At 41.2% G+C, this 19,510-nt stretch overlaps 2 protein-coding genes across 3 annotated transcripts in view; one reads left to right on the top strand and one right to left on the bottom strand.

Moving 5' to 3' along the window:
• LOC101705302 (kinesin-like protein KIF28) overlaps positions 1 to 15,738 on the top strand; it is a 60,740-nt gene extending 45,002 nt beyond the window's left edge. The window contains 7 exon segments of the mRNA XM_087194085.1: positions 3,105 to 3,379; positions 4,814 to 4,948; positions 5,606 to 5,772; positions 6,006 to 6,112; positions 6,366 to 6,513; positions 6,767 to 6,957; positions 10,338 to 15,738. Coding sequence (XP_087050211.1) covers positions 3,105 to 3,379; positions 4,814 to 4,948; positions 5,606 to 5,772; positions 6,006 to 6,112; positions 6,366 to 6,513; positions 6,767 to 6,957; positions 10,338 to 10,490 — 1,176 coding nt within the window. The 3' untranslated portion in view covers positions 10,491 to 15,738.
• Positions 12,470 to 19,510, bottom strand: part of Sccpdh (saccharopine dehydrogenase (putative)) — a 34,407-nt gene continuing 27,366 nt past the window's right edge. The window contains exons 10-12 of one of the 2 annotated variants that reach the window (XM_004853484.4): positions 17,025 to 17,136; positions 14,140 to 14,221; positions 12,470 to 13,506 (exon numbers count right to left, since the gene is read on the bottom strand). In XM_004853484.4, coding sequence (XP_004853541.1) covers positions 13,485 to 13,506; positions 14,140 to 14,221; positions 17,025 to 17,136 — 216 coding nt within the window. In that variant the 3' untranslated portion in view covers positions 12,470 to 13,484. The remainder of the gene's footprint in view (positions 13,507 to 14,139; positions 14,222 to 17,024; positions 17,137 to 19,510) is intronic. The other variant, XM_004853483.4, reaches the window with a different exon arrangement.

Here is a 19,510-nt window from a genome sequence, read left to right as displayed (position 1 = left end):
TGTATATTGCAAACACCTGCCACCCAGTTCACTGGGTTTCATGTGCCAGTTGCTGACACTGCCAGGCCTGAATCCCGGGCTGTGAACTCCTGGCATCGCTCAGGCCTCCTCCACTCAGGGGGCGGGTTTGGTGCCCGCTATGCTTACATTCACTGTGCTCGGGTCTCCCTGTGGTTCGGGAGGGTCCCCAGTCAGTCTTGACATCTGTGCTGTGTCCCCTGGGGCCTGTGTCCCACTGTGACCCCTCAGTGTGTTTGTGCCTTTTGTGTGTTTCCCCAGCAAAAATAGCTTTGGTGTTGCCATTTCCCCAGGTCTCCCGAGGGCCACGCTTTCCCCTCCAGAATTTGGCTTGGCAGTTTCCTATTGTCTCGTCAGACCTGGGTTTAAGGAGATGTGTAATTTTTACATCTCTTATCCCTGTTATTCTGGGGGGGTTTTCTTTTGTGTCATTAAGGGTAATCTGAAGAAATATGTGTTAATGAAGCCTTTCTAGTTGCTAGCAGGATTACCTGAATTACATAGCCTGCCGTTACCAGAAGTAGGACACAGGGCAGTTTTCACATTTTTTAAGTGAGTGGCATAGGAGAGCTGAGGACTTGGGGACATTTAGAGATACTATTGTCCTTCAACCTAACATCACTGTCACAAGCACACACAGTTCAGGATTGCTCCTGCATAAGCCATGCTGGATTCTCTCAAAAAGAGTTTGGGCACTAATTTTGTGATAATTTTTTTTCTACTTTTTTAATGTAGAGATTCATGGAAATGATCTGTCATCTTTAAGGTTGTCCATTTGTTTAAAAAATATTTTAAAAAATAAGATCAGTACCAGTGACTTTTCCTAAAATGAAGTCCTGCTTTTCTTGGAGGTCTCCAGAATGCTTCTGTTTTCTTTTTTTTTCTTTTGGTACTGGGGATTGAACTCAGGTCCTTGCGCTTGCGCAGCAGGTGGCAAAACCACTGAGCTAAATCCCCAGCCCTCCAGAATGCTGATAGTGACTTCTGGTAGTTTTTTATGACACTGTGTGTGTGTGTGTGTTTATATGAATGTGTGTGTACTCATACATGCACGTGTGCTTCTGAAAGCTGAAAGACTAGACTGTAGGGAGCAGCCATGGGCCCTGGGTGTAGACCTGCATGACATGTTTTGGTGGTTGGTCTTGTAAATGTTCAACCCTGTAGTGAAAGGACTATGAATGCTCATCACTCTCGTGCAACTGTTAGTCACCCATCCAGGAAAAGTCTGGGGGCAAGCCAGAGCTTTGCAAGGACTAGGCAGGGTTTTCTAAACTGTGACCATTGCCAGTTTGCAGCTCCTTTACAGTGACACTTGCCAATAGCTGTTGGCTCAGGTGAGCAGCACATCTAGCAGGAAGTCTGAGCCAGGGTGGTGGGCCTACCTTGGGGCAGGGAGGGAGCCAACACCAGTATCCAGCCTGTCCCTGGGCTTCACTGACCTGGTTTCCTCCTCAGGCCAACCATGACGTCTAATTTCACCTCTCACCAGGCCTGAGGCCTGATAGCCACAGTTAATAAAGTAGTGGCCACACTTCATTACCCTGATTCCCATTATCTTAGTTCCCTAGCCTAAAAGTCTTTCAGAAAAACCAAACTGCTAGAATTCCTGTTGCAATCTGCTTCTGGTAGCATATGCCAACACCATGAGCTCATTAGATCTTACACAACACTGAGAGTACTGTGGTTCTTCACTTTGCTGGAGGCAGCAGTAAAGGAAGGAAATTTGTATTTCTATCACAATTATTTGTTTATTTTTGCAGTACCGGGGATTGGAGAGAAGGCTTTTGCACTGAGCTACATCCCTATCCCCAGCCCTTTTTTATTTTGAGACAGGATCTGTCTAAGTCTTTAAGTGGCCAGGCTGGGCTCGAACTTGTGATCCTCCTGCTCCAACCTGAAGGGTCCTGATAGTGAAGATACATAACACTCAGAGAAAGAATGCCTTATCTGTTAGGGTTTTTTATTCTGGTTGTCAAAAGAAAAATCTTTGGTAACTACTTCTGATACGACAGTTGTAGTCAAGAAATGTTCTAACTTGAGTTCCTCCTGCTGCAGTTTAAGATTTTGTCCCTTGCTCCACAGCAGGTGTTGATACAGAGGCTTTGCCCAGTGAGAGGCAGAGAGCAGCAGGGTCTTGCTCTGAATTTGCTGCTCACTGGGAGTGAAGCCCTGAACAAGGACTGGAACTTCTTTGGGTCTGCAAATTGGAGCTAAGCACATCTGCCACATTTGCCTGCCAACTGCGGACAATGTCTCCTCAACACATGGATGCGAAACTGCTCTGGAGCCAGTTCTCAGCTTGTCTCCAAACAATCTGCCTCTGTCTTCTATTAGTGTGTCACAAATTACCACAAACCATGAAATGACCTAGACTTGCTGCCTTTTAGTTCTGTGGGCCAGAAGCCCATGGGTCCCACCGGGCTAAAAGCAAGGTGTCAAGAGGACCACCTTGCTCTCTGGAGGCTCAATGGAAAATCTGTTTCCTTGCATTTTCCAGCTTCCAGAGGCATCAACATTCCTTGGCGCGGTCATCTTCCTCCATCTTCACAGTTACCCACAAGTCACCTCTCTGACCCTGGTTCTCTCGCATCTTTCTCTGGCCCTTCTGCCTCATTCCACATCAAAGGCCCTTGTGATTATACTGGGTCCACCTGGAAAATTCAGACTAAACTCATTTTAAGGGCAGCTGGTAAGTGAATTTAATTCCACCTGCAACCTTAATTCCCTTTGCCATGTAATGTAAGCATATTTAATGGTCCCAGGGATTAGGACTTTCGAGGACATTCTTCTTTGTGCCATAAACCCAAAACCTTCATTTCTCCTGGGAGTATCTGTTTCTAATTCCCTCATCATCTCCTCTGAGTCACCTCCTAGACTCAAACAACTCAATGCTGGAGCGACAACAGGTCCGGGATGAACGTGGTGTTCTTGAAGGGCTTCACCAAAGCTAAATTTGCTAAAAGTAGTATGTGGTCTTGGGCACACAAACCTCAGCCATTAGAGGGTTCATGCTGGGAAAAATCAATGAGATGAAGTTACAGCAGCAGATGAAATAAAATATTGGTGCCCTACCTCTATGTTTTCAGGTGTGGATTTGGTCAAAAGTCAAGTTTATCAATAGGAAATTCCTAATGGAGGAACTTTACCAGCATTTTCTAGATAGAGAAGACAGCCCTGTGGCTCAGGAGGATGACCCTTTCTGGGATCCTGTCGAGGTCATCCACTTGGGCTCAGCCCACATCTGGCTCCAGTCACTTGCCTACTGTATGCAGTTTGAGGACCAAGTGGAGTTTCTGAACTGTGACGGGCTGGAGGAGGCAGTGCTGCACATCCACATCACCCCTTGCTCCCCAGCAGGACAGTGGGTATCTCCTCTGCCCCTTCCCTAGTTCAGGGTCAGTCACACACAGCAAGCTTGAGTTCCCCTGACGGGGTGGGCATACCTGAAGTGGTCATTTGTGAGACACATGAACACATTCACTCATGAGTTGGCCTCACTGAATCTGACATTTGCCATACCCAAACCAGCTGACCTGGAATGCCCAGCAGCATTCAAGACAGCTCAGCACTGCCCTGGGGACCAAAGGAATGAAGGATCATCCCACAGAGGCAGGGAAGTAGGAGGTGTAGTAGAAGGAGACTTGGCCAAGAACCAAAAAACCCAAATTGGATCCAAGAAGTGGACCCTCAGAGAAGGAAGCCAGTGTGTTGTGGGACTTTCCCTCACAGCCTCTCCTGGCACTGAGGTCTCGTATCACACACAGGATGCTTGTCCATGCTGACGGTCCAACCTGCTGATGAGGCCCAGGACCCAGAAGCAGAAAGATGATTTTCCTACCTCACTCCTTCTCCTTGGCAGAGGCCTGACCACTTTCTTTTCTCCTCAAAGTAGGGATTGAGATCCCTGACCTCTTCCTGGGCTATCTGATCTTCTGTGGGTACAGGCTTTGTTTTAAGCTCTCAGTTCCATCCTAACTTCCCCTCAGGATGTCTGTTTTTTTCTCTTGGGCCACAGGAAGTTTATAAAAAGCTAAAGTCTTTTAGCAATACTAAACATAGATGCTGGCAGGGGCCTGGTTTGGATGCCAACATCTCATAGGCATGCAGTGCACCTTTTTGTCTTGCTGAAGAGGAAACTAGCTCAAGAAGGGTGTAAAGAAACTTAAGGTCCTGTAATCAAGAGACCAAGCCGACTTACTCAATGTCTCTGCTGGGACTCCAGCAACCTTCTGGTCATTTGGCTACCTTGCCCTCTAGGCTGCTTACTAGTTATACTACAAATTAATAAAGTGGTACTCTCATTTATGGGTCTCAGACTTTGTGAGCTTGGTTGATGTGAGAGGTCCTCTGTTGAAAAGCTTGTCCAAATTAGTATCTGAGCTTGCAGTCCTGAGATGAACTCTGAACTAAAAAGAATTCACCCAGGAAAATAATTTTGGAGGCTGTACCTGGGCATCCAGCTGGCTTTCCCTCCTTCCCTTGGGGACCTACCTAAATCTTCAGTGCAAGTTTAGCACCCACACCTGTGTGCATCTATTATATGGTGCTGTTTACAATCTGTTCTCCTCCAGGCTGTGAGCTCCTGAGATGCTCCATTATCACCTTGAAGCAGAAGGGTAGAGTGGGCTCCTATTAAGTCTCTTGAATGAACTCAACAACTGGTAATATTACCTACTCTTCCTCTGGTGAAATTGGCTATTCCTTAAGGATTCTCTTTCCTTCCCTTGACATCACAGTACTAACTTGCTTGCACCCAGCATAATCTGAAATCAATGTTCACCTCTTCTGTTTGTAGAGCACAGAGCGAGGAGGATGTGGTTACTGACCCCTTGGAGCTGCTGGGCAAGAGGATTGATTTCCAGATTCACACTGTCCATTGCCTTGGCATCAAGTGGCTAAAGGAAGATGCAAAGAGGGGCATTCAGATAAGGTACCAGCCTGCATCACAGAACTGCTGGCACAGACTTCGTACTGTGTGACTCCTGGAGGGAGGGAGTCTTCCTCAAGCTTAAAAGATGAGTTTATCATGAAATGTTAATCTTCCTGTTTGCCCAATTGCAAAATGACCCCCCCTCCCATTAGAAAAGCCGCATGTCCCTCTACATTACTGCACTGTGGTTAGGTGGTACTGAACCTTTATGTGATTGAAGCAGTAGAGTCTAATCTTACTAGAATGAGCATCCAGTGAAACTATATTAACTAAGTACAATGTTTTTGTTGGAAATAAAAGAACTGTACTACAACATGATAGATGCACTGTATATGGTTAAACTGATTAGGTTGCAAGCATACTGAAAGATGAAGCAATAAAGAAAAGGATACTTTGAAGAACAAAACTAAACCACCTTACATGGAAAATTAATAATTTTACAGTATCTAAATAGAAAAAATCCTTCTTCCCGTTAGACATTATTAGTCATGTAGTGATGACAGCAATGTTAAGACGTGGAGGCAGCAATCATGAGCATTGGTTCTTAGCCATCCTTTTCTCTAACTGCTGCATGGGTTGTAATTTTTTGGCTCATTGACCCCTCCCCCCACTTTTAAAATGCGTTCCGATTCTAAATTGTATTTTATGTTTCCTCAGTTACAGAATGTATGATCTCCCAATCACTTTATATACCAAACCTGTATGGAAAACTGTGAATCCCCAAATTGAAGAGACTGTCCAATTCACAGCCTTCAGTGCATCTCAGAAGTTTCTGAATTATTTACAGACAAATGCTCTCATAGCTGATTTGTGGGGCCTTCAAGGTACCGTGCTCACTTCTTTTGCATGGTACACTATTCAGTCAGAGGCAATGTCAGTACGCCTCGTGCTGCAGAAGAGGGAAGGAGGGAGGCTTGTTGATCTGGGCAAGACTCGTCTTTCCCCTGGGCCCCTGGCTTCTAGTGCAGCAGGTACTCAGGGTCTGTCATCTCCTCACCCCGCCTAGGCCAGACAACTGAGACTTCCTTTTCTCCATGGTGTCTCTTCCACGCTACAGAAGGCTGTGCTGAGCTGAGGTGCTCTCAGCTGGACCTCATAGTCACAGGTGAAGGCCACATCATGCTAGACACCAAGAAACTTTCCAGTGTGAAGGACACAGGCCTGGTGTGTACCTGTGACATAAAAACTGGCATCAGAGATGACTAGAAAATCTCAGATGGCAGGTGCTTGAGGATCATCAGTGTTTATTCCCTCAACAAGTTTTTGTGACAGATTCCTGATTAGCCTGAGGGGCTTAAGCCTTGCTCACCAGCGTCCCCATCCCAATCCCACCTGGTTTTCCTGAGACAGTAAAAACCGTCAGACTCAAAGGATACGCAGGCAATCCAGCAAAAAGCCGAAACGACATCTTTTGTAGCCTACATCAAATCAGACACTGGAACTTTATCTGAAGACGCTCAAGTTAGAGCAGGAGACGGAACTCCTCAGAAACATAAACAGAACCCTAAGAAGGGAAAATGTGTTTCTCAAGGAATCACTGAAGAAAACTGGTTCTGGTCAACAAGGTGAGACCGCTGCGGTCGTGGTTATTCCCAAGGCCCTGTATTCTTCTAAGGTATGAACTTCTTAATGAGTTAATGTATACAGTATCTTGTTTCATAAACAAAAAAATCCAAGATATTTTTTTTCTTCCCTGAGGTTTCTTGGGATGGGTCCAAACTGATACTATAAATGCAGATATACAAGAATGACACCAAAATATATAAGTATAGAGATAACTACACAGATGAATAAACAAAACTTTCTTTTCTACCCTAGCCCATCAGCTTTCCAATACCCTGAAGATAACTCAGACCACAGGACGACTGCCATCAGCCACTGAGATTAAGCAAATGTGCACTCAGCAAGCCGGCTGCAACAGAGACTTTGCCAAAGCTCTTAAGGCGTTCTACCAAAGCATGAACATGGCACGAGGGCGGTTTCTCAGACTGAGACAGTGTACACCCCCCGTAAGTAACCCAAATCCTGGAGCCTCCTTCCATTCAATTTAGACATTTTAAACTTAGGCATCCCCGATAACTGCCTTTTCTCTGCTTGGGGTGGAATGTGTGTGTTTAAGCAGATAGCAAGTTAAAGCCTTACAAGTGTGGGCCCTCTGCTTTCTCAGGCCTCTATCCATCTTTGTTCTGGCCTTCCTATTTTAGTGCATATTTGGCTAGTTCCACACAGCTATGGCCAGGATATTCATTCTCTTTACAATATATAGGGCCGGGGACTTAGCTCAGTGGTTCTACTGCCTGCCTCTCTGAGTTTGATCCCTGGTACCAAAAAACAAAAAAACAAATCAAAACAAAAAAATACAATATATAGAATATCCCAGAAATTCAAGCTTAGTTTATCATTATAAAACCAAATATAATTCATCACATTAAGAGATTATAAGAGAAAAACAATCTGATTATTTCAATATAAACAAGCAGCATGTAAAAAAATTGAGCATCCTACTGACAAACTAAAAATAAAATAGACATTCCTCAATGTGTAAGGACAATCTCAGGCAAAGAGCTAACATGTTGCTCATCAGTGAATGACCTAAAGCTTTCTTTTTCAGATTAGGGAGGAGTCAGGGATGCTGGCCCATTCATTTCTGTACTTGAGGTTCTAACCAGTACAGTGAGACAAGAAATACAAAGTGGAAGGATTTGGGAAGGGAAAAAGGACTTTCAATAATAGCATACATTTACATTACATTTAGTGACTCACAGCTCACAACCATCCTACGAGACAGGTCCTATTACTGACCTAGTTTACAGTCAGTGGATTAAAGGCACGAGTGAGGTTGGCAAACGTGTCTAAAGATACATGTTCTTAGCAAACTGCAAGGCTCAGATCCCACCTGGCCAGTGGTGCTCCACAGCATATTCTCCCCACTACACTGGGCAGGGTCCATTATTATTCCCAGTTAACATGCTCATATCAGTGGGAAATCCCACACAATTTATAAATAAATCAATAGAATTACAAAGTTCTGGATTAAAATCAATACTTAAAAATTAATTGTATTTGAATATAGCAGCAATAAACAAAATCATTTTAAATAAAAATATCCCAACTATAGTTGTATCAAATATATGAAATACTTAAGCCTACAACATAAAATATGCAGGACTTCTACGAGGAAAAATTTAAAACTTGTTTTAAATGTTAAAGAAGATGCCCTCACAATAGAGAAACATGCCATGTTTCCATAGCTTGGAAGATTTGCTATTGTAAATCTGTCACTTCTTCCCAAGATTCAGTGTATTCCCAAGCAAATGAAATGGAGCCCCACCTCATGATCTATAATTTACATGGAATTGCAAAGACCAGGAGGAAGAACATGGTAGGAAGACTTGCCCTACTTGGTATCAACTTATTTTAAGGTGCTGACCCAAATACAGGTGATGAGGAAAAAGAACAGAAGGTCAAAAAATAGATTCGTTCTAGACTAGAGACTTGATGGTAGACCAAGTGGAGCTGCAGATGAGTGTGGCAACATAGACACTTCCATAAACAGTGCCTGGAGAACAGGAATTCAGATGTTATAGTGTGGATTGGAAATGTGTCCTGAAGGCTCACGTGCTAAAGCCTGGTCCCTGGCTGGTAGGTAGCACTACTGGCAGGTGGTGGAATTTTCAGGTGTGATGGAAGTTGGTCACTGAGGGATGCTCCTGAGAGGGGACTGGGACCTTGGGACCTAGTGTCCACCACCACCCCCCGCCGCCACTTCCTGGTCACCATGAGGTGAACGGTCTTCCTCTGCCATGCACTCCTGCCACCATGATGTACTGTGCAGCCACAGGTCCAGGGCAACTAGACCACAATAAACCTTTCCTCCTTCTAAGTTGTTTATCTCAGGGATTTGTCACAGTGACACAAAGCTAACTAACACGGGGAAAGTGAAAGTGAATTCAATTCTAAAACTATACTTAGAAATCAATTTTAGATGAGAATTAAAGAACTAAAAGTGCGAAAGACACAACACCGTCATGTTTTTTTTTTTTAGGTACCAGGGATCAAACTCGGGTCCTTGCGATGTCATGTTTTTTTATTTTGAGACAGGGTCTTGCTATGTAGTTTAGGCTGGTCTTGCGCTATGTCCTATATGTAGTCCAGGCTCCTGAGTACTGGGATTACAGGCACCACCACACCTGGCACAACCCTGTCACTGTTAGAAGAGACCATCTTTCATGACCTCACCGTCGAAAAGGCTTCTTATGTATGACAAAACAAAGCCAAAAGAAAAATTGGCTTTCAAGAAAGCCACACACCTGGGCTGGGGATGTAGCTCAGTAGCACCCCGCCTGCCTTGCAAGTGCAAGGTCCTGAGTTCAATGCCCGGTACCAAAAAAAACAAAGCCACCTACACTAAAATTGTGAACTCTGACCCATCAAAAGATACCAAAATGAAAGCCAAAAGCGATGGAGAAAATTATCTGCAACACATTTACCATACAATGAACTAATATCCAAATAAAGAACTACAAAAAAAAACAGAGCTAGACAATCCAATAGAAAAAAAATGTTCAAGTGACATGAACAGGAACTTTACACAGGAGGAAATCAAAAAGGCAATGGATGTATGAAAACGTGCTTATGTTCATTAATAGCTTGGGAAATACAATGAGATACCATTATAAGCCATTCATACTAGCAAACATTAAAAAATAACATCAAGACTTGGAGAAGATACGAAACAACAGAAACTCTCATACATAGCTAGAGACATATTATCAGTACAGCCCCTTAAAAATTATTAGGCATTGCCGAGGATTTAGCTCAGTGGTTCCGCCGCCTGCCTCACAAGCAGAAGGTCCCAAGTTCGATCCCCAGTACCAAAAAAAAAAAAAAAATTATTAGGCATTTACCCACTATAGGTTGAAGATACCATACCCTAGAACCCTGCAATTCATCTCCTTTCTCCATTGGTTCTGTGGAAAATTAGGCTCCAGTACCCTTCAGTAGACATTCTCCAAGTGGCCCCTGACTAGCAGCAAATCTCCTCTCAGGATAAGCTATTTCCATGGGATAAGGGATACATCATAAGAGATAAGAGAACCTCCACCCACATGACTTCCTTGCAAACCTCAGAACTTCTACAGTATTGAAAGAATACATAACATTCCAATCTGAAATATTTGGATGATCTCACCGGTTTTGGGCATCCTGGCAGCCTCCAGAAACCAGGTTGCTCCTACGTAGCTTACTGACACTACCAGCCACTTTCAAATGCACTTTTCTACACCAAAGGGAAAACTTACAGCACACCCCATGTACATCCACAAAACATTTCTTACTCTAGTGATATGAAATCTACTATTATCATTTTTTTCTTTCACTTGTTTTTTAGGAAGATGATCAAATGCTCCAGCCGTTTGTATACCAACAGTCACAGATGCTAAAGGACTTTGGGGACCTGCTTGAATCCAGCCTGTGGAAACTGAAAAATGACATTGCTTTCATAGTGAAAAAGAGAGAATATTTACTGCACATCAAACAGTAAGGATGCACAGAGTGAACCCTGCAAACACTTGAGCTCCAAGTTGTAAAGCTCACTGTGGAGACAATGGGGCTTAATTCACCCACTTAACCTAGTTCTACCTTTTTTAATTGAAACAATTTTCCTTCAGTTTGATTTTAAATCATGAAAATGAAACCACATGCAGGATGAAGGTGGAATGAGAGACCAGAGGTAAATGGTTAGCAGACTGAGCTCTGGGATCAGAGCCCAGGGTTAAATCCTGGTTAAGTCCATCATTTATCAATTTGAAGATTTGGGGCAACTGACTTCCCCTCTCTAAGCCTGTCTTTTCTCATCATTATATGGATACATTATCAGTATTTACAGCAGATGGTTAATAAATATACAGCAGTGCCTCAGTTCACAAACACCAGTTTGTGAACAAAAGCGTCTGGCAAAATTTTGCTTCTGTTCTCAAACTCTGCATCGGGTGATGAACACGACCACAGCCATCTTCTCCACACAAACACAAATGTGGCCATCTTCTCCAGAATTGTGGAACAAATTAAGTTTGTGAACCAAGGTACCACTGTACACACTTGCACACAGAAGTGATCAGTAAGCATTTACCATTAAAATTTAGTTGTGGTGTTGTGGCTGCCTTGATGTCCTGAATTGATTCAAAATGTTTACCTTGCATGGTCATTTTGATGTTGAGGAAAAGCCAGAAGTCACATGGTAAATAAGGTGGATGAAGATACACCATAATGTTTTGGGTTTTTTGGGTACTGGGGATCGAACTCAGGTCCTTGCACAGCAGGTGGCAAAACCACTGAGCTAAATCCCCGGCCCCTACACCATAATGTTTTTACAAGCCTGTATTTCCTTACATGGTACTTGGCAGCAGCATTCACCATATTTTTTTTTTAATCATACTTTGTAAAGACAAGAAAGTGGCTTGTATAACTGTTTCAGAAAGTGCCCAGAATTATGAGATAAGTGTGTTTGAAGTGAGAGAAAGTATTTTGAGGAGGGTTAATAATAATGTCTCTTTTACTGTAATACACTTTTAAAAATTTAAACATTCACTACATATACACAACAGAATACTATCTAGCCTTAAAAAAAAACAACAGGATATTCTGTTATTCGTGAAAACATGGCTGAACCTAAAGGGCACTATTAAGTGAGATAAGCTAGGCACAGAGAGGCAAACACCATATGATCTTATATGTGGAATCTAAAAAAGGAGAACTGACAGAAGGACAGAGGAGAACAGTAGCTACCAGGGGATTAGGGGAGGGTGTAAATGGGGAAAAGGAGATGTTGGCCAAAGGGTACAAAGTTATAGTTAGGAGGAATAAGTTTGAGTGTTCTATCCCACAGCAAACTACGATAGTTAATAGTAATGTGTATTTCAGAATTGCTAATAGGATTTTAAATGTTCCCACCAAAAATATGACAAATATTTGAGATGATATTCCAATTACTCTGCTCACTCTATAATGTATACATGTAGTGAAATGTTATCTTGTACCCCCCATATACAATCACTTATTGATGAAAATAAAATTTAAAAAAGAATCTTCCCTCTTTAAGTTAGACACCCCCCCATCTTTAGTACTGACAGTACAGAAGAGTCTCCTAACATGAATAATATACTTCGATAGATCTCATGCTCCTCATTTAAGAGCAGAAATTCATAAAGGGCAGCTGTCTCTTTTACATAATAAACAACATGAACACTACGTATGTGTTTATGATTAATGTAATAGGAAAAGTCCTTCACCTTATTTTAAGGCTTTAATAAAAAACCTAGTTAAAACATAAAAAGTAAATTAGAGAAAAATTCTGCTTAAGCAGTGAAGATCAACAGAAACTTACAAGCTGTTTTCTTAAAACTAATTTTAGGTACAGAACTAGGGAAAGAAAAATATGACAAGCCCAATTACTGGCAGTAAACAGGTTCAAATCATGTCAAGAAGCACATGTCTACCACTACATAAACAGGACGGTCCAAATGAAAAAACCATCATTGACAACCCTTTATTATTCAACTTAGGTAACAGTCCAAAATTAGTCAGTGTAGACAGATGAAAAACCAGGCTAAAATAGAAAAAAGTGCAGTTTCATTTAGCAAAAGCTCACGCAATATGCAGAGAAACTCACCGGAGGGTGAGGATCCATTTGATCCCACAGCAAGTAAGGCAACGGGGACTGCCGAAGCTGGACTCGAGCCTGAGCACTCTCGCTGAAGAATGCCATTAGCAACAGGCAGGGACACCTGCTCCACCATCTGACCTACCAGCTCATTCGTAAAAATTCATCAGAAACACTTCAATGAAAAAGTAAGTCAAATATTAGTTTTCTCTGACAAGCAATAAAATCATAAAATCAGCTGGGATCTGAAGTTTAAGGTAAGCTAGTAATTTCCTGCTTTTAATGTATAGATATTTTAGATTTAACAATCTTTTCCATATATAGTCAGATAGGCTTATAGAAGAATTTAAAATATCAAATACAGAAGCTGTTAATTCATGCTTTTATGACTTCAGTTAATTCTTCAAATGTTTAGACTTCAGAGCTGCTAATGACACTAAATTCAATACCATGTTGGTTGAGTCTGTCAATCAATTTTGTTCTGGAGAAAGCTGCTCCAGGTGTGAAGACCCCGCCCCTGTAAAACAACAACAAAAGAAAAATAGCTCATACCTCTCCTCTCCAGGCCCTCCTGTGTTAGCAAGTCCATGCAGAATTCCTGAAAACCTGAGTCTTCATCTTATCATGGCTATTTTTGATTCTAGTCCTAAAGTCAGCCAAATGAACAAATGGCTTTTTTTTTCTTTTCGGTACCAGGGATCGAAGTCGGGACCTTGTGCTTGCGAGGCAGGTGGCAGCCCACAAATGGCTATTTTTCAAAAGGTGAAATTAGTGTCACAGCCACTCCTGCTGAGACTGGCTCGGTTCCTGGTGAGATTGTTCCCATGCTACTGGCTGCTCACCATCAACCTGAGTGCTGCTGTTTTTAAAGAGTCTTCAGACTAATGAATAAACAGGACTGAAATTGGATGAAAAAGAAGTTTCTTTAATAGCTAACATTTGCAAAACACCAAATATTTTCAAAGAGTATTTAAGTATCTGAATATTGTAGGTTTTAGTATACAAATTTTACTTTTATTGTTTTGGGTTATGCCTCATTTATTTCTCAGCTGCAAGCTTATGTTCATTTGTAAAACTGGGCTAGTTTTAAGGAATCAGCTAAATGTTCCAGTAAAAGTACATTTGATGGCTATCTAGCCAGGATTCCAGGACTCATTTCACACCTGATGTCAGTCACAGTTTCCCTGCCAGCTGGGGTTCACTCAGCGCTGATTAGAAGCTCCTGTTAATACTATTTAACAATAGCGACCTTTTCTGAGTGCTGGGCTCTGGACTTGAGCTATTTTTATAAGGAAAGTGAAGCCAAATTACATGGTTTCAGACTTCTCTATTTCTTCTGCTTTACCTCTACAGTTATTCACAAAGGCCAGTAACGAACTGACCTTCTCACTATTTTAATTAGCCTATACTTTTGAAACAAAGGAACTATAAATACTTCTGTGCAGAACTACAGCCTGAAAATCAAATAAAAATAACAAAATATAACACAGATAAAAAAGGTAACTTCTCACTAGAAGGAAAGCAAACTTACGCCTTAGGAAGATCAGAGGCATCATTTAGAAGAGTCAGGGCTGCCTGGACCATGGCTATGGGGGTGGCCACATAGGCAGCCTCTGTAGAAAACAGGTGATTAAAGAAAAGAAAGTGTTTATGAAGTCTGCATTCAACAACACTCAAAAATGAACTGCAGATTTTATATCTTATTCTAGGCATATAGAAATTTTTTTCGATAGATTGGTCACTTAACAAAAATAACATTTATTTAGTACAGGTTGAATATCCTTCACCTAAAAGGCCTGGAACTTAAATTTCAGATTTTTAAAAATCTGCATGTACATAACAAGGTATCTTGGGGACGGGGCCCAAATTCATATAGGAAACTCATTTGTTTCCAGACACTGCCTGAAGATCAATTTTGAACAAAATTTTTAGCATGCCTACATTTTGTCTATCAGGTCAGGTGTGGAATTTTCCATTTGTGGTGTCCTACTGATGCTCAAAATGTTTTGGATTTTGGAGCATTTCAAATTTCAGATGCTCAACCTGGATTTATTACATATATTAAGTTTTAGAAATTATATATATTAAATGCTTTAAATCTACTAAACTCAATTTTCACTTAATTTTACAGTGATTAGTATATTTTTATCCCCATCTTGCAGATGAGGAAGCTGAAGCATAGTCGTTTCACCTTGTCCAAACACAATGTAATGCAGTGGGTAAGCTAGAATCACACCCAGGCAGCTGACTCAAGGACCAGACTTTTACTCACGACAGTGCCTGCTTTTTAATATTTGAAGCCAATTACTCCAGTTTTTTTGTTTCCACATAAATACACTAAACTTATACCTATTAACTTTTTTTTTTGGTGGTGGTGGTAATAGGGATTGAAACCACAGCTTTGCACATGCCAGACAAGGACTGTACCACTGACCTATATCCCCACCCCTTCTTATTTTGAAACAGGGTCATGCTAAGAGGTCAGGGTGGCCTCAAACTTAAGATGTTCCTGTCTCAGCCTCCTGAGTAGCTAGGATGATGGATGTGCACCACCATGCCAGGTTCACATATTTAAACAACTCCCAATATCTGCAGGAAAAACAACTGACTATCCCAGTACTCTAGGAGGGTAAAGCAGGAGGATCACAAGTTCTAGTCCACCTGGGCAACTTAGCGAAACCCTATCTCGAAAAGAAAAGAAAAGAAAAGAGCTGAGAATCCAGCTAGGTGCAAAGACCCTGGGTTTAATACCTTCAGCCATCCCTCATGCTCCCACAAAAAAACCTGACTAAACCTGAGCAAACTTAAAAGGACATTTATAGGGCTGGGGATTTAGCTCAGTGGTTTCACTGCCTGCTGCACAAGCACAAGGACCTGAGTTCAATCCCCGGTACAAAAAAAAAAAAAAAAAAAATTTATAAACCCAGTGTGGTGGAACATGCCTATAATCCCAGCACTCGGGAGGCTGAGGCAGGATGATTGCTGTGAGTTTGAGGTCAGCCTGGGCCACGTAGTGAGTTGAAGGCCAGCCTGAACTACAGAGCGAGACTCTGTCTCAAAAAAAAAAAAAAGTCTATAAGCAAGATGAGATATATATCACTATTTTTACATTCCTGTCCAAAAATATGATGAGTATTTATTTTTTTGGTATTGGGGATCGAACTTGGGTCCCTGCGCTTGCAGAGCAGGCGGCAGAACCACTGAGCTAAATCCGCCAGCTTATGATGAGTATTTAAATTTTTAAAAAATTAAGAACACACTGTTCTTGATCTCCTCAAAAACCTTAACTTTTCATGGTCATTCTGACTTTGTAGAAGAGCCAGAAGTTGCAGTGCCAAGACTGGTGAATAAAGTGGATGAGGATAACAGCAACATCTTTATGAGCCTGCTTTCTGTTCAATAACACTTGGCAAAGCCGGGCGTGGTGTCCCACGCTTGTAATCTCAGCACTCGGAGGCTGAGGCAGGAGGATCGCTGAGAGTTCGAGGCCAGCCTGAACTACAAAGGGAGACCCTGACTCAAAAAACCAAAACCAAAAACAACAAAAACACTTGGCAGCAACATTCACCATATTTTTTAATCACACCTCTAAAGACACTCCCAGAAAGAGGACTTCCCAAACTGCTTCAGAAAGTGGCAAGAATGATGGGATGGGTGTGTTTGAGATGAGAGGGGGTATTTTAGGGGGGTTAATGGCAATGTGTCCTTTACTGTAATATCTATTTTTAAACATTTGCCATATATGTTCATCACCCCTGGTAGTCAACTTACTTTAAAAAACCAGGTGGGAATGTGAAAAGGAGGCAAGATGCAAGTACATCATTGCCACGTGCCTTGACTAAAACTCCCTGTGACCTATTAGGAACAATAATAATTAAACTTATACTATAACACATAAGTAGGTCTGTCTCCATATAGTTCTCTAAATTTTACAGCAAAAGTTCTTCAGGTTTTTTGTTATTGCTGTTACTGTTTGGCAAAAGATCCTTTTAACAAGCAGAACCATTATTGAAAAGTACACATATGCACACAGAGTTTTACAAACAATGACAGGGTGTTCAAAGTCTACAAATAAACCTCATGCAACAGATTTGATTAATTTATAATTATACTGCTTAACTATGAGACTAAAACAGGTAAAACAGCAACTAGCCCCCTTTCTTATTAATAATAATTAAAAATTGCCATTCTGAATTACTGAATAATGACAAAGATGACAAGAAGGAAGGATGCACTAATACAATTGGCTTATACTAAAAATTTCAACCTTTCAGTTGACAGAATTTTAAACTTAATAATTTATGCAAATGTGTTTCTACAATTAAACTTGAAAAAGAATATACTGTAATATCATACCACCTTATAGCTTAAGACAATCTAAAACTCCCAAGAATTCTTAAGTCATCTGCAAAATACCTGGTCCTTTCACCTGAGTACAAATTCTGATATTTGGTTTGTTCTTATCAGTACTAAGGCCTTGGGTATAGCCTTGACCAAAGAATGTCATCGTAAATGATGAGTCATCTATCTGTGAAAAAGAAAGCAAAGGGCTCATTTAAAAAATGTCATTTCCTCCTGGAACACAATAAAACCTAATATTTTACTTTATGAGACAATTTCAATACATAAAAATATCAACATTACATGCTACAATATCTTGATAGGCTTTAAACATGGACAAAAGCTAATTCTTTGAAGTTGTAAGTTTTAATGACTGGTGGGGGGAAAATGAAGACCAGAGATGAGATAAAGATAATTCTTAGACTGTGGCTTGAAGTATGACAGCACCATTAAAATCAGCAGTTTAAGAAGATAAACTAGAGGTAGTTTTAAAGGGGAGGTAGAACATGGATACCTGGTCTTAGATATCTGTTGTGACAAGATAAAAATAATAGCCAAGTCATAGAAATAGAGGTCTGAGACACAAACATAATTGTACCACTTAAAGATGTAAATATTCAATTTAAACCAATTCTAGAGGACTTATCCCATCATCTTTTACAATCACAAAATTTAGGAATAAGGTGAAAAGAATTCAGTCTTGATCAACAAATTTTTTTATTAAGTATCAACTAAGGACCAGATATTATGTTAGGCCCTGACATGTGAATAAAATTTGGTCCTTACCTTTACTGGAGCTTATGATACATTGAGATATATAAACAGATTTAATAACAATGTGAGGCATGAGTTAAAAGATGCAGGAAGATCTCAGAGAAGCGCCCTGCTAAATATCATGGGGCAGAGGGTAGGTTTTTGAAATGTACATGCACAAATATTTTAACAGAAGTCTATTACACAGAACAGTAGTGTGGATTTCAAGAAGGAGAAATCATTATTTAAAGGCAAGAAGAGATGCAGTAGCATGGTGTATCTAGAGTCTACAACTCCAGAGGTGCAGATAAGGTCAGACGCACGTGCCATAGTTGTCCTCTCCCCTGATGTGGCATTCACACTTAGTAATCATAACCCTCTTGCAGGCTAGGTACACATTTAGCTTTAGGGTTATTTTCAACATAGTCCATGAGTTGCTACTCCAATTAATCAGAGGTGGATGAAAATCTACCACCCAGATCTGGATCACAAAGAGCCTAGGGTGGCCTCACACCTCTGGAGATAGACTTCCCGCCAGTCATGTTCCAGATGTGGATCAGGGTTTGTGTATTTGAAAAAAAAAAAGTTTCCTAGGTGATTCTGATATATAGAATCCCAGTAAATAATTACTGCCAAGTTACTCACTAATCAGGGAAGTAGTTTTTGTTTTTTTGGTTTTTTTGGTACTGGGGATCAAACTTGGGTCCTTGCGCTTGCACAGCAGGTGATGAAACCACTCAGCTAAATCACTGGCCCGGGAAGTAGTTTTAAAGAAGGCAATAATAAGGTCAGATTTTCTGTCTTGGAAAGATCTCTTGGGGGCCAGGGATGTAGCTCAGTGGCACCGTGCCTGCCTGGCAAGTGCAAGGTCCTCAGTTTGATCCCTGGTACCGCCAAAAAAAAAAAAAAGATCTCTTGGATAGCAGTGGGAAGATGAATTAGAAAGAAACCATAGGAATATGATGAAAAGTTCAGTCCAGAAACATGGGCACACACTAACAGAAGAATAAAAAGGCAGCTCATAGGAGAAAATATTTGCAGGAATTGGGCTGCACTGCAGGTGAGCAGTGGGTGAGCAAGCAAAGCTTCATCTGTATTTACAGCCACTGCCCACTGCTAGCATCACTGCCTGAGCGCCACCTCTTGTCAGATCAGTGGCAGCATTAGATTCTCACAGGAGCATAAACCCTACTGTGAATTGTGCATGTGAGGGCTCTAGGTTGCACACTCCTTTGAATCACTGTGAAACCCCACCATCTCCAGTCTGTGGAACCTGGTGCCAAAAAGGTTGCAGTCCAGTACAGTAAGGAATTCACATCCAGAAAACAGAGAACTCCTGCAATTAAGCAACAACAAAATAATTCATCTAGTTAAAAGGGGGACTCAAGGGCCGGGGATTTAGTTCAGAGGTTCCACTGCCTGCCTCGAAAGCAAAAGGTCCTGAGTTCAATCCCCGGTACCAAAAAAAAGGGAAGGGGGCTTAAATAGACATTTCTCCAAAGAAGACATACAAAAAAGCCAATAAGCACATGAAAAGATGGTCAGTATCACTAATTATTAGGGAAATGCAAATCAAAGCCATCATAAAATACCTCACAACCATTATGATGATCCTAAAAAAAAAATACACACCCAAAAAATAAGTGTTTGTTAAGATATAGAAAAGTTGGAATCCTTGTACACTGCTGGTGGGAAGGTAAAATGGTGCATCTACTATGTTCCTCACAAAATTAAAAACAGAGTTAACATACAACCCAGCAATTTTACTTCTGGATACATACCTAAAAGAATTTAGAGAAAGATCTTAA

This window comes from Heterocephalus glaber, unplaced genomic scaffold (genome assembly GCF_053883595.1).
Source record: "Heterocephalus glaber isolate CG9 unplaced genomic scaffold, H.glaber_assembly_v1.0 deba00001600, whole genome shotgun sequence".
In the NCBI taxonomy this organism is placed as follows: Eukaryota; Metazoa; Chordata; class Mammalia; order Rodentia; family Bathyergidae; genus Heterocephalus; species Heterocephalus glaber.
The sequence above is the reverse complement of the archived record's forward strand: the minus strand, read 5'-3'. Positions and strand labels throughout refer to the sequence as shown.